The sequence below is a fragment of the Macaca mulatta genome, chromosome 15 (genome assembly GCF_049350105.2).
Source record: "Macaca mulatta isolate MMU2019108-1 chromosome 15, T2T-MMU8v2.0, whole genome shotgun sequence".
NCBI lineage: Eukaryota > Metazoa > Chordata > Mammalia > Primates > Cercopithecidae > Macaca > Macaca mulatta.
In genome coordinates, this window is record NC_133420.1 from 64,425,505 (window position 1) to 64,450,966 (window position 25,462).

At 40.7% G+C, this 25,462-nt stretch overlaps 1 protein-coding gene and 1 long non-coding RNA gene across 26 annotated transcripts in view; one reads left to right on the plus strand and one right to left on the minus strand.

Moving 5' to 3' along the window:
* Nucleotides 1-25,462, plus strand: part of LOC144334643 (uncharacterized) — a 190,992-nt gene that overhangs the window by 106,482 nt on the left and 59,048 nt on the right. Inside the window, exons 2-3 of the long non-coding RNA XR_013404753.1 lie at nucleotides 3,967-4,099; nucleotides 6,323-6,543. This is a non-coding gene — a long non-coding RNA (uncharacterized LOC144334643). The remainder of the gene's footprint in view (nucleotides 1-3,966; nucleotides 4,100-6,322; nucleotides 6,544-25,462) is intronic.
* UNC13B (unc-13 homolog B) overlaps nucleotides 1-25,462 on the minus strand; it is a 235,883-nt gene that overhangs the window by 88,856 nt on the left and 121,565 nt on the right. For 21 of the 25 annotated variants that reach the window (XM_077965804.1, XM_077965801.1, XM_077965797.1 and 18 more), the window contains 3 exons: nucleotides 18,020-18,254; nucleotides 3,163-3,477; nucleotides 302-392 (listed from right to left, as the gene is read on the minus strand). In XM_077965804.1, coding sequence (XP_077821930.1) covers nucleotides 302-392; nucleotides 3,163-3,477; nucleotides 18,020-18,254 — 641 coding nt within the window. Of the gene's footprint in view, nucleotides 1-301; nucleotides 393-3,162; nucleotides 3,478-5,517; nucleotides 13,762-18,019; nucleotides 18,255-23,128; nucleotides 23,165-25,462 lie in introns of all 25 variants that reach the window. The other 4 variants (XM_077965786.1, XM_077965787.1, XM_077965784.1 and 1 more) reach the window with 2 other exon arrangements.

Sequence of the window (25,462 nt, forward strand, 5' to 3'; positions counted from 1 at the left end):
TGAAATCTTCTTTTGCCCTAAATGCAAACTGCTTCAAAGAGACAATGAACAGTACTTGAAAAATAAGCATCTAACTTTATGGTCAGGCTCTCAGCCCACTAGGTCTATTTAATTTCCATTCATCAGCACAGAAGAAAGCCACTGGCCGCTTCCCATCCCTTAAAGCTCTGGCTTAATTGTCATGCATTCCCAGAAGCACACTGTAAGAAGATGACTAATCACTGATTGCTTCTCCAGCACCATATGTCTCCCAATTTCAAAGGAAAAATTGTCCCAACCAGTACTAGAACAGATTTCCTACCTCCTGCAGCTGGAGTCGAACCTTGGTAACTGCTCGGATCCAATGTGCTCTGGCTTGGGTAAATGGTGAAGATACATTCTCCTCAGGAAAACTTGTAACAGAGAAAAAGTACACTTCTTAAAAACAGCCAAGGCCACAAGGTGACACTGCTCAAGGCAAGACTGCCAAATGTCTAAAATAAAATGGTTTGTACTCATGCCTACACTTATTTAGTGATTCAGGTTACTAAAACAGCATAGTACTGAATATCCAATGTGAAAACAATTCCTCTCTAAAACGATAACTCCTTTTGGCTTCTCATCTGTTCCCTCTTTTATTTATTTATTTACTTTTTTGAGACAGGGTCTCAAAAAAGGCCCCTGCCCAGGCTGAAGTGCAGTGGCATGATCATGGCCCTCTAAAATGACAATTCCTTTTAGCTTTTCATCTGTTTCCTTCTTTCCTACTCCTTTTTTTCATTTACCCAATTTGGTGGCTTCCTGGAACACTCTGGGATCAGGACTCTAGAGGCAACGGCAAGAGCCTTGAGTCAATAGTAGTATAGAAACCATGCAGAGAGGGGTAGAATAAGCCCTTCAATCCCTTTCACTGCACTTCTTAAAACAATCAGTTCCCTTGGGGGTTTTGCATAGCATCCTTAGGGCAGAATTTTGTTCCTGCAAACCCTTCCTGCTCCAATAAGTATTTTAGAAGTCTTACCCATTCCTTTTTACATGAAAAGTGCCAAGGAAAAAAAAAAAAAACAGCCCTTCTACTGCCATGATCTTGTTCCTTGAGCTGCTTCTAGAACACCCTCAGTAAAATGAACAATACACATAACAAAATACCTTTGAGACAGAAACACTACCCTGCATTAGAACAATTCATTATCCACACTAACTAGAATAGTGGTTAATCTTGGCAACAATGTTTCTCCTTTCTGTCTTTGAGGTCTACAGTCAATTCAGCAGACAAGTGTCCACCATCTAGACATGTAAAACATATGGTTGGTTCCGATGCCAACTAAGTGTGTCAACTGTTCTAAAACATTTGTGGGTACTTCTGGCCAAGGTAGAACTGGATTTCACTCTCACAGATAGGACCTGAGAGGACACAACCAGTAGAGGAGGACAAGGACTTGTGCTGGGCACTTCTGCTTCTCCATAAGGAGCTCTGCCCTGATAATAGTGACTGCCAAGTCTAAGGTCTATGGAGAGCCAGAGTCAGTTTTTCAGTGGGTCATCAACCCAATAAGAAGCCTGATCCGCAGCTCACCTCCTGGATGTCCCATCTATTAGATGAGCTACCAGAGATGACTAAAAATCAAAAAAGGGAAGAAGAGAGAAAATAAGTTAATATCTTCAGAAAAGTTTGCGACTCATCTATTAATCCAGTAGTAAAGTAGAAGCATCAGCCACTCCCTAATTTTTACCATGTAATCCGCATTCAGTGCTCTGGTCTTTCAGTGAGAGGCTTTATTATTAGATCTTGAAATTTGAAAGTCTACGTCATACCCATCCCTTATCACTCTACCCCAGTGGGCAACTGTCCCTCCAGGGGAAATCTGTCAGGAGACAGTTTTAGTTGTCACAGCTGAGGGTTGCGAGGATTGCTTACTGGCATCTAGTGTGTAGAGGCTAGTGACGCTTTTAAACATCCTATAATATACACAACAAAGAATCACCTGGCCCAAAATGTCTCGAGTGCCGAGTCTGAGAACTCTGGCTCTGCTCCAACCTATTGGCTAGTCTAACCAATTTAGCTAGTAATAACATTCAGACTCCGTACTCGGCTTCATTATGAGATGTTAAAGAGGACACATTTTAAATTTTTCTTCCCATGGATATGAATTGGCAGACACATTGCTAGGCCCTGAGGAGGCCGAGGGGTGGGTTACATCTGACTTCTAGATCAATTCTTTCTTAACTCTGTCCTGGGTTTTTCAGCCAGGGAAAAGCAAAACAAAATGTTCACCAAAAAAAGTTACAACAGAAATCACTGTTATTTTCCAATGGGATTTTCCCTGAAGTTCCTCCTAATTACCTGGTATTTTCAGGCTGATTTCTCATCCTCTAGCCCATACCAGCAGAATAGGTACCAGGTCACTGTTCTGAGCAGTTCAACACACATACACATATACCTGTACATAAGTACATGCACACACTGACCCGGACCAACCCCTTTGAACAAGTTTGGGCCAGAGGCCAAAGTAGCATTCTTAATAGGTTAGGAAGTCAGCCAAAGTACGCACAACAGCCCCAGTGGATGAAATAACCTGGCTCAAGTCAGTTCCTGACTCAGAGGCTGCCATATACAAGGTCAACTAGTAAGCTATGAACTGCAAACTCAAGAAGTCCTGGTACACTGCATCTCACTAACGACAAAGAACCCAAATGCTGGCCAGGTGCAGTGGCACACACCTGTAATCCCAGCACTTTGGGAGTTTGAGGCAGGTGGATTGCTTGAGCTCAGGAGTTCAAGACCAGCCTGGGCAACATGGTGAAACCTTGTCTCTACAAAAAATACCATTAGCCAGGTGTGGTGGTGCACAGCTAGTAGTCCCAGGGACTCAGGAGGCTGAGGTGGGAGAATCGCTTGAGACCAGGCTGTCGAGGCTGCAGTGAGCCAAGATCGAGCCAGCCTGGGCAACAGAGTGAGACTCTATCTCAAAAACAAACAAAAACCCAAATGTTCAGAGATCTCCAAAATATCTTGGAAAGTACACCATAAATCAAAGGAAGCAATATAGAGTTGAGCTTAGGTGTGTTAACTACCACCATACCCAGCTGCAGGGAAACAAATGACAATCACTTATTTTCAACAATACCACAGGGCAGGTACTGAGGAAGCCATGTGAGCTCCTCAAGGGAGCTGTTGCCTACCTTTCCTGAGGGCCTAGGAAGTGGTCTTTGTGCAGCATCAGATCTGGGGGAGGGTAGGTTGTGGCATCTTCTTTCGTCTCCTTGGGTTCACATGCTGCCTCCTTCTCTGCTTGAACTGTCACCTCCAAGGGTTTCTCTTGTTCTCTGAAACCTGCTTGGCCATCTCTGGACAGGCTGTTAGAGCTGTGGCAAGAATGAATTGAGTCCCTCTCCCGATGGTCGTCATCTTGTTCATGATACTGGTCTAGCTCACTTAGCTGAGAGCTTCCTTGACTCACATTACAGGAGGAGCCATACCTACTGCTGCTGGTGGGGCTGTGAGAATGACAGAAAGACAGAAAAGTAAATAAATGCAATCAAGGACCAGGACAAAAGCATGGAGACATCCAGGAAATAATGACTATATCAGTAGCAAGAATCAAATAGGAGGTTCCTGGGAAGAGAGGACCAAACTTCATAATCTAGAATAGTCTCTATTCAGCAAAAACACAACAGGAAAACAACACAACATGCTGGGTTCTCCAACGACACTTAACCTCAGCCCAGTACTTGACTTTGAAGGATATTTTATCTTAATAGGCTATTTGTGAGTAGGATTAAAAATTATTAAAATGGCCTGTTACTTGTTCCTAAAATTCTTTATTCAGTCTTCTGAAGAAGCTTGTCCAGTGGCTGTGATTAAATTTTTTTAAATTTCCACACAGTAAAATGGAATGAATGAACTCCACTCTTTTTCTATTACTTATTACACTGAGGTCATTATTTCTTCCTCTACAATTGTAAATGTGTATTCTTGTACCTTAGGATGAGCAAAGGAGAGTAGATATGTTCCTTCAATTATCATCTCAGTTTCCTCATCTGCAAGACGAGTTAATAGAACCCATTAGAAGATGGAGGCCAGGACCAAGAGATTCCACAAAGGAATGGACTCATCAACGTAAGTGCTACAATGATATCCCTGGCAGCATAGGAAGTGTCCCAAAGATGAACATCTGTAACTGAGCTTCTTTCAGGGCAAGGCTCAGTTTTGGAAAGAGTGGACAAAGTCCAACTCCAGGATCTGGGTCAGAGCTGTATTCATGCATCTCTGTATCTGAAGGCCAGCAAGCCAATCTTTTCTCAATCACCTGTATTCCCATGTCCAGAAAGTTATGAGAGAAAGCAGTTGTAGCAGAGAAAGTGACAGTGGCAAGAAGGGCAGAGTGGTGGAAAGAAGAGCAGTACCTAGAAGTTACTTCCTTGACTTTTATGGCCGTATCATCTAAGGGCTTCAGTTCTTTTGAAGAATTTTCTTACCACAGAGTCAAGCCTTTAAACTAAAGGGCTTGTGTTTACCCTTGGTCAAAGAAGAGAAATCACTGTTATTTTCCAATGGGATTTTCCCTAAAGTTCCTCCTAATTACCTGGTATTTTCAGGCTGATTTCTGATCCTCTAGCCCATGCCAGCAGAATAGGTACTAGGTCACTGCTCTGAGTAGTTCAACACACATACAAAAATACTTGTACATAAGTACACACACACACACACACACACACACACACACACACTGACCCTGACCAACCCCTTTGAACAAGTCTGGGCCAGAGGTCAAGGTAGCATTCTTAATCTGTGATGTATGGTACTGCTTCTTAGGGGAAATAATAGTACCCTCTGCAGATGGATCCAGCACACTGCTCGAGACTGAAGAACTACAGCAAAGGACACCTCTGAGTTCCTGTGAGATTTTACTCAAAGCATTTATCAGACATCAGCCTTGAGGGTAGTAAAAGGCAGAGATGATACCCTGGAAGAAGTTATGTAAATCTGTATGGAATAGGATATGGGAATACAGACTATCCCAAGGCATCCTTTGCACTTTGTATTTAACTTAAAACACTCATTGCCACTGGAGAAAGCATCTTAGAAGACTTGAAAAAACAAAGCAAAATAGGTCTATCCCCATCTCCTACAAGATATAAGTGCCTCAGGCCCAAGGAAGCATCCTAGCCTATCATGTAGTTGTAGTTAATATACTACCAACTACTTGCTACCTCTTCCTGCCCTCCTTTCTCCATTTCGCATTATACAAGGCAGAGCAAACCAGAGTGAGTAAATCTCCAGGCCCAGCCTTTCCTTTAAGCAGGAAGCTCCTTGTTCCAACAAATGAATTACAATTGGCATAGAGAGAAGAGGAGGATGAAAATACCCACACATTGAGTTCTTGTTATTTAACCCCTAATTAACATGAAGCTCGGGTACTAGGAAAGACACAGGAAGGATAAAAAGTAAGCTATGATTAATCTACCACTAAGTCACTTGCATCATAAATGGTCGATTCTTTAAAGCCATTTATGATGCTTGAGTTAAGAACAGGCCTTTTGTTGGTCATTGGCTCCATGATGTCATTCAGAGTGACTGGCTGCTGTACATTCAAATCAGAGTCAGTACTAGCAGGCACTGCCTCCTCTTCCTGTTTTTCTGGCTGGTGAAATATCTCAGAGACAGTGGAGGGTTCTTCCTCATGTTTCCCTGAAGGACAGGTGGGGCTACAGAGGTTGCCTTTGGTATCCCAGTGTTCTCCGGATGCTGAGATTTCCTGCTGGTTTCCCCCTTCTCCAGGTCCTGAAAGCCCCTGAGCACAGACCTCTGGCCTGGCCGCCAGCTGCTCAGAGGTCCCAGAGGGCTGAGTGTAGACTTTATCTGGCTGAGCACTGGCCCCAGATATCTGAGAAGACTCCAAAGCTTTGTTAGTCTCACTGGAGTAAAGGTCCTGATCACTACTAGTAACTAAAACCGGAGGGGAAGATTCTGTAGGCATTTGCTCAGGGCCCCATTTGTTCTCTTTTGGCCACGGAAATGAAAGATCCACCTTTCCAAACCCTAGTTTTGAATCACTTGCTGGTACACTTCCTTTCCCCTCACCATTTCCCTCAAAGAAAGTTGACAACTTCTTAAAACTGGACATTAAACCAGTCTCTGCTGCTCTATTGCCAGAGGGGAGAGATGAGGAAAAGAAAGAGCTCAGTGGTTTCCCATGGTTAGTAGCAGAGGATGGCAAACGAAGCTTTGGCCAACTGGTCACATTTGGGATCTCAAAACGTGGTCTTGAATGCTCTGTTTCCTGGGGGACTGCAGGTGGATCTTTCTTGGCATGAATTATCTCACAACTGTCTTTGGCAGGAAGCACAGAGTCCTCCAGCAGAGGATGAGAAAAGCGCCCTTCGGTTTCCAGTGCGGTGCTCTGGCTCACACTTGCATCACTGAACAGTGTAGTATCAGTTTCTAGTGAACTGGCTGGATGCAGCTCCAGTAAGTCTTGGTTTGTGGAGGCAGTTTGAATAGCTGGCTCTGGCTCAAGAGGAAGAGGTGGCTGAATTGGAGGAAGCTCTTCGGCAATGCAGGTAGGATCTGATTGCAACTGTGTTGGCAGCGCAATGTTCTCTGCTTCTAATGATGCCTCTGTGTCTGTAGCTTGCAATATCCCCATGTCTCCTTCATCACTCAGAGACAATACTCCTTGCCCAGTATCATCGCCTGAGAAAGAAGATGTATTAATTGTTTCAGAATGTTGAAGTTCCAGAATATTTTCAGGAGTATTATTGTCTTCCATTTTGGTTGTTAGCTTAGGATCATCTGTCAAGATATCTGATTCTGGCTTTGCACTAACCACAGTCATTCTACAGTCACTGAGAGTAGATTCTGAATTGGGTGCTGTAAAGGCAGCTTCTCTCCTTTCTGGAGGTGCTGATCCTACAGCATCTCTGGAACAACCATTCTGAAGCCATGTAGTAGCTGGGAGAGATGATTCTCGTTTGTATGACTCTGGCTTGGGACTTTTGAAAATTCCAAATAATTCATCTTTGAGGGGCTGAGATGATGCATCAGAAGCAAGAGAGAAAAAGGAGTTTTTCTTTGGAGATTTAGCAGAGGAGAAAAGTCCAGAGAGTGTTTTGGGAGGTTCAATTAAGCTCCCAGAGAAAGATTTCACTTTGGTCACAAACCCTGAAAGCATGTCTACTGAAGATCCCAATGCAGATTTGTCTTCCTCTTTATCTGCATCTTGGTTCTGAAGGTTCCCTGCACACCCTGGCTCCGGAGAGGAAGAGGCTGGCCCCAGGATCTGTGGTAAGACCTCATCGGGGGCCTTTTCTAATGGCAAGTTCACTGGTTCAGTAGTAAATTTCTCATTTTGGTGGTAGTTCGTACAACTCTCTAAGTCATTGAATTTTTCAGTTAACTGTTTAGCAAGTGAAAAAGAGTTGGACAGTGAGTCACTGGGGAAGGCTTTGTGGTTGAAAGCCTCTTCTTCATGGGGAACTATCCCAAGGTTCTCTGGGCCAATGAGGAATGTTTCAGCCTGTGCCTGAAATTCTGGTGAAGGAGGAACAATGTCTTTTTGCAACTCATTCATCTGGAAATCCACTGATGTTCGTGGTCCAGTATTGGAACTCAGTTTTTCCTCACAGTCCCTCTTCTCTACACTGAGCTTATCTGCAAGGGAGGTAACCTCAACTGTGTTGTTAATGGAAATACAAGGTGCCATTCGCTGTTCATGAACTACTTCTTGGGCTATGCTATCTCTATGACCACTGGAACTTTCTCTGGTCATTGTGCTACCACTGTCTACAAAAACATTTGACTTCTTACAGGGCTGGGAGGTCACTGGAACAACAGTTGAAATGCTTTGTTTTTCCCCAGAGGTCTCCTTATTTTGATCCAAAAAGGGCAAGCTGAAGAAACTAAAAGTAGAGCTACTATGAGAGGTATCCTTCTTAATGCTTGAGCTAGCAGTGGAAAAAAAGGAAGGAAGTGTGAATAGCCCTTCTGCTTGAGATTTGGCTCTTGGTAGACTAGCAGAGGCTCTGTTCTCAGATTTTTCAGATCCAGTCAGAAAAGAAAATATACTCTTTTTGGTTGGTAACTCTGGTTGAGGTGAAGATGTTGTAGCCATGGAGAAACTCCAGTCTTTGTCAGAAAAATGATATTGTTCATTTGAATTTCTCTTGCTCAGGGTATCCAAGGATATTTCATTACTTTTTGAAGCTTCTGTCACTGTAGTCACACCACTAGTTTCTACTGAAGAATCCCTGGAAGACTCTTTGAGACTACTTGTTGAAAAAGATGAATTAGGTGACTGCTGGATTAGGTGGTCTCTGAATGGTACCTCTTTTTCAGTCAAATCATTACCCTGGATCCCTCTAGTTGATGGTTCCTTTAACCTACTGTCATCAATAGTAGTCTGTTTGTTCAGTCTTCTAACTCTAGCCTTCCCTTTAGAGGAAATTGGTGCAGCAGGAAAGTTCCCAGCACCCTGGCTAGCTAGCTCTATAGGAGTAGGACTTGACCTGACCTCATCCTTATTAGTCACTGAAGAAACAGACATATTTTCAGTTGTCTGTATAGGAGATACATTGGCTTTAAAGAAATCCCCAAGGGTACCCCAAAAATTTGAAACACCAGAAGATTCTTTCTTTTCCTGAGGTGATATCTTGACATTTGTATCACCAGTCTTTTCTAAGTTTGGTGATCCTTCTTTATTCACCTGAGTTTTAAAAAGGTTCAAAAATCCAGATGACTGTTTTTCATTTGCTGTCATACTAACTGAAGATTCTCTACTGAAGAGTTTCAATGCAGTTTTAAATAATGTTTCCTCAGACTCTCTGGACGACTGGTCCTGGGGAAGCTCACAATTCTCATGCTCATCCCTACTATGCTGAGGTGCAGGAGAAACTGAAATAGAGTCCATTGTAGTGATTTCGTCATCTTTTACACCTAATTTAGCCTGAGGAGTTGTTTGGCTTAACTGGAAACCAGATTTTAACAAACTTTGCTTTTTCACATGAATGTTTTTATTTAAAGAGAATTCTTGCCTTATATTTTTGGTCAATTCTGGATGCTGAACATTGGATACTATCTGTCTTTCTGAATCCTTGAGAAGACTTTTTTCCTCATTTGGGGAGTTACCCTCTAATTGCTTACTCATGATTAATGACTGAAAGCCATCATTTGTGAGCTCTGCTAAATCTGACTGCTGACTGACTTTCTGCATGGCCAAAGACTCTAAGGATTCACTCTTATCAAAATTCAAAGTACTTCCAACTGAGGCACCCAAAACAGAAAATACTGAAGTCACTTTGTTCACTAATGATGTCTCTTCCGCTTGTTGTGAGCCTTTAGTCATATTTTCAGGATGAACCAAAGAGGCAACTTCTTCAACAGAAGGCTGAAGCCAATGGAAACTGGAAAGCTGAACTGATGAATCTTTAGTTAGAGGTTGGTTTTTATCTCTCTCTATAATTTGATCTCTGTTTAAGACATGATTACTAATAGTTTGGGGCTGACTTCTGAGATCTAATGTACATTCAGGATCTTCAGAACCACATGGCCTTTCCTTGAAAGATCTAAAATCTCCTTTAAACTTTTGACGATTATAGCCTGAAAAATCTAGTGGCTGATCGCTTTGGTCATAACTTGACTCTTTAAGTACTTGTGAAAAGGTTTCTAAATTTAGATACAAGGGTTCTTCACTTCTTGGCAAAGCTAAAGATAAATCAAGAGGGTCATCAATTGGTTCCTCTTCAACATACCACAATATTTCGTCTTCCTCATCAAGTACTTTAAAACTACAGGCAGAAATAATGCTGTTATCCAACATAATACTTGATAGACCATTTGTCTGTAAATCACAATCCAAATAATCTTGATAAGAATCAGGTATAAATAAATATGCATACTGCCCAGTAGAATCAGTGAGAAGAGAATAGATATATTGACCATCATGAAACATATAATATCCATAATCCCCATCCTCTGATGGCCACCACACTCCATGTTCAAGACATGACAACCATTCCTGGTACTCATAACCAAAACTTGAAAAAACAAAATTTTCATCCATCCTTAATGATTTTTGATCAACTATGGGGCATCTAGTCTTTTCATGATCTGATGAAGAACTTAAGTCAATCGGTAATTCTTCTAGTGAATTATTAGCCTCATTAATTGGAAGAGGACCAGAGTTTCCATATAATGAGTTAGCTGCCCACACATCACCTCTTAATAAGTAATCTTCATTAAATGCTAACTGATTGAATGATTCATATGGTAAGTCACACCAAATGACACTGTTTGGATTTGTTCTCCACTCCAAGATATTTGCATTTTGATCTTTTTGGCAAAAATTTATCACTGAGTTTTCTGAGTCAAGCCACAAGAAAGCATCTGCTGATGGAAATCTATTTTGATTTAACATATAATAAACTGGCTGAAGTTTTCTGGAATTTTTAGACAAATCTTTTATGTCAGAGTCCCATTCAAAACAGAAAGGACTGTTCATCTCTTCAAAAGCCTGATAATTGTTTGATTTATTGAGAATGTTAGTATTTAGTACAGGTGAATTTAACTTCTTTGAATTTTCATGTAGTTTTGCCTCAAGAACATGGTTTGGCATTTGCCTCTTAGCCATAGATTTATACAAAAAACCTAGCTGAGCACTTGGAGCACAGTGAAGTACAGTATTCTCAGAGGAGGGACGATGCTTTTCACTTTGCTGATTTTTCCCTGTAGGAGAACAATGATGATTATCAACTCCAGCATCAGATAATGGTATGTTTTCTTTAGGTAACAAGGAGGCTTCTACGAAGCCAGAAGTTTCATGTTTTTCAACATAGTTCTTCGGGTTCTCAGACGTCACACATGAAGTAGCAGGGACCTCATCCAAAGATAAATGCATATCTCCATTCAAACTCTTCGTGTTGCCTAAAGACACGAACTTTGCTTCCTCCGGTTTATGATCAGTCATACTGCTATTTGATAGCAGGTTAAATATTCCAGAGATTAAACCTGGGGTATCATTCTTGTGATGGGAGTCATCATTTTTCAAATTTAATTCTTGACTAGACAAATTTTCAGCAGAAGAAAACCTATTAAACAGGCCAGAAAGGAAGCTTCCTTGGGTTTTTTTCTTGGAAGTCTTATCTATAACCTTATCTTCATTAATTTCATTAACCAAAGTGGATTTCGAAGTGGCAGAAATACACTCTAATGAAGAGTCTGATGCTACTGAAGATGTTGCTTGTATTAGACTCTTACCTTCTCTTAAAGGATCTGAAGTTATATATTTTTTGGGCACAACTCCAGGGATGGCTAATCCATCTCTTTCAAAATTCTCTCCTGCTGTGTGGTCACTTGGATTTAATTCCTCTATACTCCCAAATTTCCCCGGATCATTATTAATATTTGTAACTGAATCAGACTGTATTATATTAAATTTGGCATCTTCAGGACTATTTCTTTGGTCATTCTGATTAAATTCCTCTGTACTGTCAAATTGCCCTAGATTATTATGAATATTTGGAACTGAACTAGATTTTATTGAACTAAGTTTGGCATCTTCAGGACAATTTACTTGGTCACTCTTATTAAATTCCTTTGTACTGTCAAACTTCTCTAGATCATCAGGAATATTTGGAACTGAACTAGATTTTATTGAATTAAGTTTGGCATCTTCAGGACAATTTATTTGGTCATTCTTTTTAAATTCCTCTGTGCTGTCAAATTTTCCTAGATCACTATGAATATTTGGAACATAACTAGATTTTACTGAACTATGTTTGGTATCTTCATGGCAATTTTTTTTGCTCTCCTCATCAGTGGTTACTGCTGAGCCATCATTAACAGTAACCTTGCTGTCAGTGAAAGAAAATTTAAACAAAGGAAAAATGCTTCCTTTCTCTTTTAACTCCTGTTGCTTTTCAGAATGACCAAGACCTCTAAAAAATGGAAGATTTAGTTTTCCACTAAAGGAAAAGGAACGACCATCTTTCTTAGAGCCCCTTTCCAATCCATCTTCCTCCACCTGGTGAATTTTCACAGATTCTGACAAACTTTCCTTTGAACAAGTCTCAGGGGAAGTGAGCAAAAACTGGCTAAATGATTTTCTGAGTGGCTCAAGGAAATCATCATTACCAGTAACTTTGTCTTCCTCTAATGGCTTTGAAGATACCTCTTTACTTGCAGTTCTACTGCCAGCTATACAAGGATGTCCTGGAGTATCTTTGGCACATATTTTTTGTTGATCTGGTAACACAGACACATCTATACAGGGTTTTCCCTCCAATAGACTCTCAATGTCATCATTTTTACTTGCAGAACTAGCTAAGTTTGAAGGTTCACTAGTTACTTGGGAGGACAACAAATTCTCACTTGTGGGCATCTGGAACCAGCCCGTAGTTTCTTCATCACTACTATTTAATGCAATGATGCTACTACTGTGATTGTCAAGAGTGCCTTCCCTTTTATTTAACTCCAAACCACACTCAACAAAGCTTTCTTTTCTCGGTGGCTTACTCTGGTCATCATCTTTTTTTGTTTCCTCCTTTTCTGAAAAGATCTTCAATGGATTTAACCTGCTGAAAACCGACTTTATAACTGAACTCTGACTCTGTAGAGACGAGTCCTTTGCAATACTTTCTGTTGCATTCTCAAAGTATAAGCTCCCAGTTTTATTGCCCATGTGCTCATTTTCAGAGGTTTTTCCATGTCTGCCTATATTCACATTATCATCTCTTTGAGAAGATAATGGAGATTGCATGGAAAGATCCTTTTCCAATACTGCCATGGCTCTGGGTTTAGATCCCAAATTAATCGCCTCTATTTTATTAAGAGTTTCTGCTTTTTCTGGAACTAAGGAAACCAACTTTTCCACAGAGTTTGTTAGATGCTTTGTACCTGAACCCACTTTTTCTGTGAGTGAACTAAACAAAGAACCAACAGCACATTTTACTCCAGTCAACTCAGGGAAAGAGATGGCCATGTCCTTGTCATTCTTGACAATAGTTACAGGTGGTATTTCATCCCCAGGCGTTCTCTGTTCTGCATCAACAGTACTATTTTGTTTATGTGATTTTTTAGTTTTTGAAAGTGAACCAAATCTATTAATCTCTTCTTCCTTCTCTGCTAAATATTCTGACACAGTTTCTACCAAACACTGAAGCTCATCCATTGTATCAATATGGTCCTCCTTGGGCTCCTCAATAGAGGAAGGGGTTATCTCTTCTGTAGAGCACCCAGACAGATCTCCAAGTGTTTTTGCATCACAATTCATCCTTTGTAATGGCAATGCTGAATTTGCTACATAATATTCTTCAGGAAAATCTCCAAGATGGTGGACAATGGATGAATGCCATGTTGGTGACTGTAAATTTTCCTGCTTATCAGAAATGGGGGAACCCAGAAGTTCATCAGAAGTACTACTAGTAGAATCTTCAAGAATATCTAATGAGGTAAAATTAGTGACATGCTGGTTTGAGCCAGATGACTTTTCACAGTGTCTTAAACAACTGCACAGATGATAATCATGACTTTCCAACTTAATGCGCTGCAGGCCACTCTTAACCACAAATCCATTTTTGTAGGGGTACAAAACTGGGTACCCCATAATTTGTTTCTTATTTTCAGTATGGCAAAGGGTACAATTTTCAGTATTAGAATATGTACTTTTGTAGTTAGTCTTAGTTTCAGATCTCTCATCATAATGTCTTCTTTCAGTGTCTTCAAAATAATTGTATAAGGGTTTCTTTTTTCTTCGTCTATCTAGTGTATCATATTTTTGAGGATACCTGGAGAAAACAGATGCTTCAACCTTAAATTCAGTAGAGAATTCTGTTTGTTGGCTCTGAGGTGGTGACTTTTTCCTGTTCTTATACTTTGGTTGTTTCTGTTGGCTGTAGTATTTATCCATTTTTGAAAGGGTTCTAATTTCTTTTACCTCTGCTTCCTTCAAGTTTATGTTATTATTTTCTAGACACTCTTGTGATATTTTCCCCTCTATCTCCTTATGTATATCTTCTTGCTCTTCATAGTCAACATCAGAGAAGGCTGAAATAATCCTAATTTTTTCATCTTTAGCCCGTGAGCCTTGTCTGATGTGAAGGGATAAAATTGGAGGAACAATAAAGCAAAGAAAAAGGAAGAGACAGGGAAAAGGAAGAAAGAAGTTATAAGATTTAATACATGTTCAATGAGAAGACTAGAATAATAAAATTGCCAATGTGACAAAAAGCATTCAGACTAAAAAAATATGAAAAAGAAATCCACATGTTCTTAAATATTATATCAATGTAGCCAAAATAGCTTATTCCATATCAGAAAAAGAACAGTTATAATATCAATTTTTAAATGCTTCAACTTGCAAATTTTCATTGGTGAGCTTTTTAGAATTCTTTTATTTTTCTAAGAAACAAACAAAAAAATTAAACATGTTGTACCAATATCTAGAATGTATTTGCAATATTAAAGTATACCATAAAAACATATCAAGGAATTTCAAGAAACCGAAATTTGCTGATAAATTTTTAGTCTAAAAAGAAGTCAAGCTGTTAACTTTCTGAAAGTTATATTTGAGGATGTACAGCCAAGAATATAGTCAAACATATTTCTTTTAATAAGAAAAAAATACATATAAAACATTTTTTTACTATCAGCAGAAGTCAAACTTTGTTATACTACAAAAAATAACAAATCATTTAAGGCATTATAATTTTTTTTTGAGACGGAGTTTCGCTCTTGTTGCCCAAGCTGAGTGCAATGGCACAATCTCAGCTCACTGCAACCTCCGCCTCCTGGGTTCAAGCAATTCTCCTGCCTCAGCCTCCTGAGTAGGTGGGATTACAGGTTCCCACCACCAGGCCCAGCTAATTTTTGTATTTTTAGCAGAGGTGGGTTTTCACCATGTTGGCCAGGCTGGTCTCGAACTCCTGACTTCAGGTGACCCACCCGCCTCAGCCTCCCAAACTACTGGGATTACAGGTGTGAGCCACCACGCCCAGCCTAAGGCATTACGATTTGCTGTTTGTGAAATCTAAAAGCTATATGCATTGAGGATCACAGTAAAAAGAAAATCTTTCCCTATACTGATTATAGCAGCAGAAGCTACATGTGAGACTTATGAATACTGAAGACAGTCTGACCTTTCTTTCAGTTAGGTTGCAGACTGCCTTCTTCTATGTACCAAGGTAGTGATGGAGAAAGAATCTACAGGCTAGGAGCTTATTAGGTCAGTGTGTTCTTTATAGATCTAACATCCAAAGCATTCATTTAGGAAACAGGAGCAAGATCAAAGAAGACACTTAGTCACTAAAAATCTTCCAGAAGGCCAGGTGCAATGGCTCACACCTGTAATCCAAGCACTTTGGGAGGCTGAGGCAGGAGGATCACTTGAGTGTAGGAATTCAAGACCAAACTGAGCAACAACGCAAGACCCTGTCTCTAAACTCACCATGTAGCAGTTTGGTGAGGTGGGCAAGAAAAGGAGATCATCCTATGGTCTGGTGAATTTTTTATTGATTGACTGACACAGAGTCTTGCTCTGTCATCCAGGCTGGAGTGCAGTGGTGCAATCTTGGCATACTATAGCTTCAACCTCCCAGACTCAAGCAATCTCTCCCAACTCAGCCTCCCAAGTAGCTAGGACTATAGGCATGCACCACCAAGTCCAGCTAATTTTGTTTATTTTTTGTAGAGATGTGGTTTCACTATATTTCTCAGGCTGGTCTCAAGCTCTTGGACTCAAGTGATCCTCCTGCCTTGCCTCCCAAAGTGCTGGGATTATAGGCATCAGCCACTGCACCTAGCCAGTCTAGTGAATTTTAGAAACTAAAAGGATAAGCTAAATTGGAATGATTTTTTGAAAACTAACCTCCAATCAATAAAATAACTGATTCAGGCAAGGATCAATGGATGCTAAGATCATTGATTAAAAGACTATTGGGGAAACAGAGTATTGATACAGTCTCAGGTATCACTTTAGATATTATTAATTATGAAGGAGAAGAGGTAACTTTATACTGGAGAAATACAGCATATACCAAATTTCTTAACCATGAGATCAAACTAAACATCACCAATAATAAGACAAAGTATGCGCTTCCTGAATGCATGTGAAGGAAACATCCACCATTTTTGCCAAAAATGTTTAACCTGATTCTAAACATGAAGAAACAATCAGACAAAAACAAACTAAGGGGCATTCTCAAAACAACTGGCCTGCACTCTTCAAAAAAAAAAAAAAAAAAAAAAAAAAAGTGTCTTAGGCTAGGCACGGCGGCTCACGCCTGTAATTCCATTTGGGAAGCAGAGGAAGGCAGATCGTTCGAGGCCAGGAGATGGAGAGCAGCTTGACCAACATGGTGAAACCCCATCTCTAACAAAAATACAAAAATTAGCCGGGCATGGTGGCATGCACCTGTAGTCTCAGCTACTCGGGAGGCTGAGGCAAGAGAATCACTTGAACAGGGAATGCTGAGGTTGCAGTGAGCCAAGATCACCCCATTGCACTCCAGCCTGGGAGACAGAGTGTGACTCTGTCTCAAAAAGAAAAAGAAAAAGAAAAAGAAAAAAAAAAAAGCTTCTTAAAAGACCAAAAAAACAAAAAGTAATGAAATTTTTGCTAAATTAAAGGAGGCTAAGGAAACATGAAAACCAAATGCAATGCACCACAGTTCTGGATTGGATCCTGGACCAGAAAGGAACAAATATACATACAGAACATTATGGAGATAACTGGGGAAATTTAAATATGGTCTAAACATTAGATAATAACATTGCATCATTAAACTTCTTGAATGTGATCATGATATTGAGGTTATATAAGAGAAAGTTCTTTTTCTTAGGAGTAACATGCTGAAATACTTTCTGATGAAGTAATACAATATCTGCAACTTATTTTTAAGTGGTTCAGAGAAAATGTATGTGTATATGAATACATATTAGGGAGAATGAGATAAAGTAAACGTGGTAAAATGTTAACACAACTGGTAAATCTAGGCAACATGAATATGGGTGTTCACTGAATTACTGCTCTAAATTTTCTTTAAGTCTGAAATTTTTTTTTAATCGGGGCAGGGGAGAGCACATATGTATGTATTTGCTTTTATACTCATAAATATATGACAATAGTCTAAGGAAGGATACATAAGAAACAACAGTAGGAAGGGAATTATGAAACAGGAAGAAGATGGGGTACAGGAAGGTAAGTGTGGGTGGGAAACTCTTTCTGCTGTACTGTACCTTAACATTTTTTAAACCACACAATTGTTTTATATATTTTAGAAATAAAATTAAATTAAAATAAAGTTCCAGTAAAAATACTTTTTTTTTTTTGAGACGGAATCTTGCTCCGTCGCCCAGGCTGGAGTGCAGTGGCCGGATCTCAGCTCACCGCAATCTCCGCCTCCCAGGTTTACGCCATTCTCCTGCCTCAGCCTCCCAAGTAGCTGGGACTACAGACGCCCGCCACCTCGCCCAGCTAGTTTTTTGTATATTTTAGTAGAGACGGGGTTTCATCATGTTAGCCAGGATGGTCTCGATCTCCTGACCTCATGATCCGCCTGTCTTGGCCTCCCAAAGTGCTGGGATTACAGGCTTGAGCCACCGCGCCTGGCCTCCAGTAAAAATACTTAATCTGCTATAAGAAATCATATTGGTTTTCTTCTAAAGTTCCCAGGGAAATATTTAGGCAAGAAGGACTATCCAATCTGTGATTTTTCTGTTTTTAATCTTGGCGAAGGGTATAGCAAACTCACTGAGTCAGGAAGTGGGGCAGATACACCCCAAGTGGGCCTGCCCTGATCAGTTGAGAATCACTGATCATAAAAATAAGTATTCCTTATGGCAATGTATAAACATTCCTTATGGCAATGTATAAACATGTGGAAGAGAAAAAAAAACTAATAATCTACACAAAATGACTGTAGTTTGGCCTGTGATACTGCTACCCTTCCGCTACCTCTTAAGGTTAAAGCATCCAAATTCTTGTTTCCAATTGCATCATGAGACCTGGATATTACGAAGAGAAAGTACTTTGTGCCCAATACCCACCTGATGGCCCGCCGCTCAGGATAATCGAAGTCATAACTTTGCATAGAATCATTACAAGAGTCCCGGGAACTGCCTTGAAGTAGCAGCTGCTGCGGTAATCCCACCGGCACAGGGAACTGGTGCACAGAAGCGTTGGGCTGGGAAGTTGTATGGTAAGGAGGTGGGATGCTGTTGCTGGTCTCACTGCGATAGTCACTATCTCGGTCATCGACGGCACTATCAGGGTCTTCAAAAGCTATGGAATAAGCACATTCAATGAAAGCACCCCAGCTTTATTTAGTTCTTCAGAATTATTTCTGCTTCTAACTTAGTAGTAACAAGTCTGGACCTTGAGAACAAAAGCAAGCTAAGCTTCACGTGACCCCAGTGACCTCAGAGCCATGAGCAGAACGGTCTCAATTGATACCCACAAGTCTCTCTTCTTTATCACAGGAGAAAGTATACTTAGTTTAATTTTAGTACTTATTCTTAGAGGAGTTCCAGGTTGCATTTTCCCACTGCAGAATTCTTTGGAATTCTGCTTCTCCAACTATCATAACCATAATTAAAAACCGCTTTTAAATGTCACAAATACAGTCTGGTCCTCTGTTATTAAAGAAAGGGGAAGGGAGCAGAGGTTTAAAAAATTAGCTTTTCAGCCAGGCGTGGCGGCTCCCACCTGTAATCCTAGCACTTTGGGAGGCTGAGGCAGGTGGATCACTTGAGGTCAGGAGTTCAAAACGAGCCTGGCCAACATGATGAAACCTTGTCTCTACCAAAAATACAAAAAATTATCTGGGCGTGGTGGTGTTCACCTGTAATCCCAGCTACTCGGGAGGCTGAGGCAGGAGAATTGCTTGAACCCAGGAGTCGGAGGTTGCAGTGAGCCAAGATCGCGCCACTGCACTCCAGCCTGGGTGACAGAGCAAGACTCCGTCTCCAAAAAAAAAATTAGCTTTTCATATCTTGGGAAAATAAACGACAAAACTTTTGTTTAATGTCTTGGTGTTTTCAGACTTTTAAACATACAGACTGTACCAAATAAGGTCCAACATCAGAAGCTGGTCCTGGAAATCAGGAGGGTCAAAGCCAAGGCTTGGAAATCAAGTCAAAGGCTCTAGATGCAGCTGAGAACAGTAGCACTCTTATGGTGCTGCTGCAGTGTTGGGTTTTTCTAACAATTCCTGTCAAGCACCTACACCCTAGGCTCAGAATTCCCATCCAGAGGATGGGCTGAGAAAAGAAAAAACATATGTGCTGCCCATGGGATCTTGCTGACAATGCAGCCAAGTTTATCTAATAGCAGTGACTACAATTTCATAGAATTATTTCTGCCTTTCAGACCAGCACCTGACTGGCTACAGTTTTTTTCTTAAAATTAGCTAAAAAGACCACACTTACAACTCACCGCTGTGCTTGGAAAGGGAGCTCAACCTAAGAGTGCTTTGCAGCCTATTTTACAAAGAGGAAGTCGTATCTGACACCATACCCTTACGTGTATGATTAACAGGGTTCCACGTGTCCTTTCTTGACAAGTTCCTATTTGGTTCACAATGAGGAAAAGGAATGTTCACCATCTCAAAATGGAGATACTTTTAGCAGAAAATGAACTCACGTTATTAATTTTAAAAGATGATCTTGGCCAGGCGCAGTGGCTCACGCCTGTAATCCCAGCACTTTGGGAGGCCGAGCGGGTGGATCATCTGAGGTCAGGAGTTCGAGACCAGCCTGGCCAACATGATGGAACCCCATCTCTGCAAAAATACAAAAATTAGCCAGGCATGATGGCAGGTGCCTGTAATCCTAGCTACTCAGGAGGCTGAGGCGGAAGAATCACTTGAACCCAGGAGGTGGAGGTTGCAATGAGCCAAGATTGTGCCGCACTCCAGCCTGGGTGACAGAGCAAGGCTCTGTCTCACAAAAAAAAAAAAAAAAAAAAAAAGATAATCTTGTAGCAATGTGGGCAGTGGAAGCCTCCTGAAGACCGTAAGGTTAGGCTTTTACAATTGCTCAGGCAGGAAATAAGGACTTGCATCTATACAGTGGAAACAGAAAAGAGTTAAAACTAGAAACAGAAAATTCCAGACAGAATTGTAAAACATAGGGCCATATGGAAGATAATAGGGAAATGACCCCCTGGCTTCTGTTAGACAACCCAGTAGGATAAGAGTTCCAGTAAAAGAGACAGAGCACAAACATGTGGGTTTTATAGATAAGGAAGAAAATCTGAGCATTGGACTCTCGATAATATTTCTGGGTACAGATGGGAGATGGGGTAAGATGATCTTATGAGCTTTTCCTATTTCAGTTTATGGTTACATGTGAACATAAAAAAAGGAGAGGAGAGGGATTAGAACCCCAGGAGGAAAAATATCAACATGAGAAAGAAGCTAATGTTCAAATGGTCAGGAACAATTATTAGTAATACTTGACATTTGGAGCAAGTAGTCCACTGACCAGGGCAGGAGTAGTAAAGCTTGAAAACAAAAGCAAACAACAGGGATGCAAAGCATTCTGCTTACAAAGCATTCTGATGACATACGAGGAAAAAGAGACTTTGGAAGCACTGGTTTTAGCCCTTGATGCATCTGTTGTTCTGAAGACAAGAAAAATAGGACCCAGAGACAAAACCATATGCCACTCAGACTTAATTCTTTCTGAACCCACAGAAAGAGCAAGTCTGTAGAAGTCAGTGCTGGACTATTCATGCATACAGATGAGGGGGCAGAGGCAACAAAGGAGACAAAACCAGAGTTCTACTAAACTCTGGCAGGAAAAGTATTAGCACACAACCCAGAGAACCAAGATTCAGTCTCCAAGGAGGCAACCGCGACAGACAATCCTATTGCTTTTGAGGCCGGAGAGTGCAGCTCAGCCAGAGTTAGAAGCCCACGACCCAAATCCATAGGTTTTACTTTCTCCCTGCATGTGACCCATTACTCCTAAATAATGCTCTGCTTTTTGTTTATTTTGCTAGGCTAAACAGAGGAATACTCTACAACTTAACTAAAGGCTAACAACATTTCTACACTAAAGAAATAAAGGGCAAATATTAAGAAACAAAGCATCCATGGAAAGAAGAGGTTGGGAGTATAAGGTATTATGAAAAGCAGGAGAGGGCAGGAGAGAGAAAATACTAAGGAATAAAGTGAGACAAAGGAGAGAAACAGAAAAAAGCAGTGACAGGCAATCACCTCCAGTTTTCCTAAAAAGTAAAACCTCCTGGCACCAAGCCTGATTAGAAACTAAAAATGGAAATTCAGGAAAATGTGTAACACTTCAATTTGAATTAAATAACTGTGTTTTTAATGTGTCACTGACAATCTCTTACTGACTCCACAATTTACCCCACAGCACCATGTCGACTAGACAAGAAAAGCCCTGGCTTTACAGAGAGAAACTGAGTGCAGGTTTGGTTGGCTTAGCCTAAGAAGGAACTAGAAAGCCAGTTTGAGGGTAAAAGTTGAAAAGCCCCTGGTAAAGTCTATTTGAAAGATGGAAAATTAAAAGGCTGGGAACACCTGTTCACTCAACTATTCACTAAGTGCCCACACATGCAAGACTAAACAACACAGAAGACTCAGAATATAGAGTCAGTCTAGTAGGAGACAGACTATATAGATACAAATATTGAATTGCTATACAAGGCATTTAGTACCATGAAAATAGCACAAACCAAGTGCTATGAGTTAAAAGTAAAATCACTTCCTGATAGGGTAAGTAAGGAAGCTTTACGGAGGAGATGGCTTTGAAGAACTGGTTCGTTTTTAATAGGTGAAGATTAGAGGCAGAGGGGAAATATCTTCTAGAATTTGGATGAAAGCAGTGGCATGATTAAAGGCCCAGTGGTGGGAAAGGCTATACATTTTTGAGAAACTTTTGTAGTTCATTTGATAGGTAAATAAAAGGACACACAGGAAATGATGGAAAATTAAAACCTGCAAAAGTAGGCTGGGAAGGTCATCTAACCTGGGGCAAACAAAGATGGGCCTCTGAGCACACAGCAGGCACTCAAACAAAATCCAGTGAAATACAGAACAATGAGGCCCTCTAGTATGTGGTATTCCTGGATTGAGTCCTGGATTGGTCTTTCAATCCACAGCACACCTATTAATAGAACTTCAGCAACCAAAGAAAGGAAAGAAAATTCATTCACATTTTTTTCATGGCTTAGTTGCTTTTTCTACTTGAAAACCTTAACTGAGCTCTGTTAACCCGTTTATGCCTGAGGTCACCTACTCTTGGGGATGACCTTGAGCAGTAGGATATAAATAACTCTCACATGCTTAGCATTCCACTAATGGAACACCAGGCATAAATGGATCAAGCTGCTTTTGAGTAGTTTCCTAATAGCAGAAATACTCAGGATTCAAATCACAGAAAGCACAGACCTCATGAGAAATTCCACTGACAGGACAAACTTTGGCCCCTCTTAATACCTACTGGATATCTAATCACTGAGACTCAACCAGATCCCGTGAGATGGGTAACACAACCAGTAATGTCAGCCTAGGGCTACATGTTTTGCCACAAAGAACTGGCTGCCCACTCTCTAAGCTCTACAACAAAGGTGGCCTAGCTGGGCTGCTTCAAGGAAAGCCAAGCCATGTCCTCAGCCTCTTGTTTCCTTAACAAAAGCAGGTTTTTGGCTGAAATGGCATTCACAATTTGCTAGACCAATAAACCCGAGACAGCAGTCTGTTCTGCATATCCTCCTAGTCAAGAAAACCAGCCAAATCAGAATGCATACCAATTACCCTGACTCTAGTTCATCCTAGAATGAGCCTTCTCCTTCTGTCCACTGCACTCCTTAACCAAAGGAGAAGGCTACACTAGTGGGCTGATGCTACTACTTGCCTCTGGGGAATAAAAATTAGGAGATCTTGTCAGGATTATGACTGGGACTTTGGTTTGAAATTTGTAACACACATAAACACACACAAAGTTGTCTTGACAACCAGCCTGAAAGGATATAACATTCCACCACAGGTAACTGTCTCCTAAGATTTAAGTAGGAGAGGAGAGGGAAATGGAAGTCAATGCATGAATATCCAGCTTCACAGTTCAGAGGGAGTATGTACTTTGTGGGTAAGATCAAGAAAATGATAAGGAATTTCAATTCTTACGTACTCTGTTGCTCTCCCCAGCCCAAATAGGTCCAGTGACCTAAGAAAACCACAAAGAAGCAGCAGATAATTTTTGAAAATACTTTTTGAAGGAATTCAAAAGTCATTTCCCCATCCCAGCAATTATTATGTGCCTTACCTTACTTGAGCCTACCTCACTTGTATTCTATTAACTTTACATAACATACAGAGTTTCTGCCTTCTACCAAACGTGAGACAAATCTACATTCTTGCTCTCTGCCATTCACTATAGAGAGACTAACAACAACCAAAAAAAAAACCCCAAAACAACAACAAAAAATTACTTCTTCCATATTGCTTTAAGCCCTCTTCTGGTCCAGGTCTCTCTCAGAACATTATCATTTAGGAGTTCATATGTCTTTCCTTTGTCAAAATAAGAAAAATTAGATCTCTGTCTCTAAGAAACCCTTCCCTGTCTGTGTTCACCAAACCCGAGCCCATCACAATAGATCCGTGAGAAGCTAAGCCCTGACACCATGGGTAAGGGAGTAGTTCCCTTGTCTGGGAGCGAAGATATTCAATTTTGCTACTCTCTACTGAAAATTAAAAGGTCAAAGAATGGCAATGTTTATCTCTTAAGAAATTAATCTTCATGGCCGGGCGCGGTGGCTCAAGCCTGTAATCCCAGCACTTTGGGAGGCCGAGACGGGCGGATCACAAGGTCAGGAGATCGAGACCATCCTGGCTAACACGGCGAAACCCCGTCTCTACTAAAAACACAAAAAATTAGCTGGGCGAGGTGGCGGCGCCTGTGGTCCCAGCTGCTCGGGAGGCTAAGGCAGGAGAATGGCGGGAACCCGGGAGGCGGAGCTTGCAGTGAGCTGAGATCTGGCCACTGCACTCCAGCCTGGGCGACAGAGCGAGACTCCGTCTCAAAATAAATAAATAAATAAAAATTAAAAAAAAAAAAAAAAAAAAGAAATTAATCTTCTAATTAAGTTCCCAGACAAGGGAACTACTCCCTTACTCATGGTATCAGGGCTTAGCTTCTCATAGATATATTGTGACCAGAAGGGGGCTTAAAACAATATGTAATAAACTAGCCTATTGGGTCCTCAAAAAGAGCCACTTCTTCTGAATTACCTATGAATTGTTAATAAAATCCAGTAAAACACAGAAGCTTTGAAGGACAAGGGAAAATTGAAAATATTTTTTATTCATTTTTCAAAATCAAAAATCCAATATTAATTAAGTCCTATTCCACACCCAAATTGAATTTCAGGGAACTAATTGTGACAAAGAAATCACTAAAACTAGGCCTTTAAACTCAAGAAACAAGAAGTAAATAGCTCCATAATTAAGAATATGGGTTTTTTTATTTTTTTATTTTTTGAGACAGAGTCTCGCTCTGTCACCCAGGCTGGAGTGTGGTGACGTGATCTCAGCTCACTGCAACCTCTGTCCCTGGGTTCAAGTGATTCTCATGCCTCAGCCTCCCAAGAACCTGGGATTACAGGTGCCTACCAACACGCCTGGCTAATTTTTGTATTTTCAGTAAAGACAGGGTTTCACCTTGTTGGCCAGGTTGGCCTCGAACTCCTAACCTCCAGTGATCCATTCGCCTTAGCCTCCCAAAATGCTGGGATTACAGGAGTGACCCACCACACTCAGCCGAGAATATGGGTTTTAAAGTCAATGTTTAGTTCTTCTGGCTCTGCGATTTACTAGCTATATGATCTTGAGAAAGTTATTATGGATATTTCCTCATCTGTAATATGAGAATAATAATAACATAAGTGTCACTGGGTTATTGTAAAGATCATACAGGAAAAAACATGTAAAATGCCAGGCACAGTCCCCGGATGATGGTGGGCAACTAGCATTTGTTGTTATTTTGTCATGTTGCCAGGTTTTTGCTTGCGTTATGGAGTCCTAATAAATAAGAAGCAGAAAAAAACCACAACTCCTAGAATTGCACCCTCTGACAGTCCCAAGGTCTGCTAAGGAATCTTCAGTGTGGAGTCCAAAAGGCCCTCAAACTGGTTCTGAGTGTGTGACTCCCTTGAAAGTCGACAGAAAGACTCGAAATTCTAGCAGCATCAGATGATGCCAACCCAGGCTGTTTTCAGTACTTGAGCTAATCCTCAATCCTGGGCATACGGGACTACTAATCAATCACAGACTTTAATTTAGTGACACCCTGACAGCCAGTTTTCTTCCTATGTACTTACTTTATTCCAACCACCTATGTCTCTTCTTCTCACCTCTCAGAAAGGATATGTTGGCTTAGTGTGCCATTTTAAAATTGTAATAATTTATTTAACTTTCTAACCATGGGGGAAGGGGAGGCAGGAAAAAAAACTCTCCTATAGAAGAG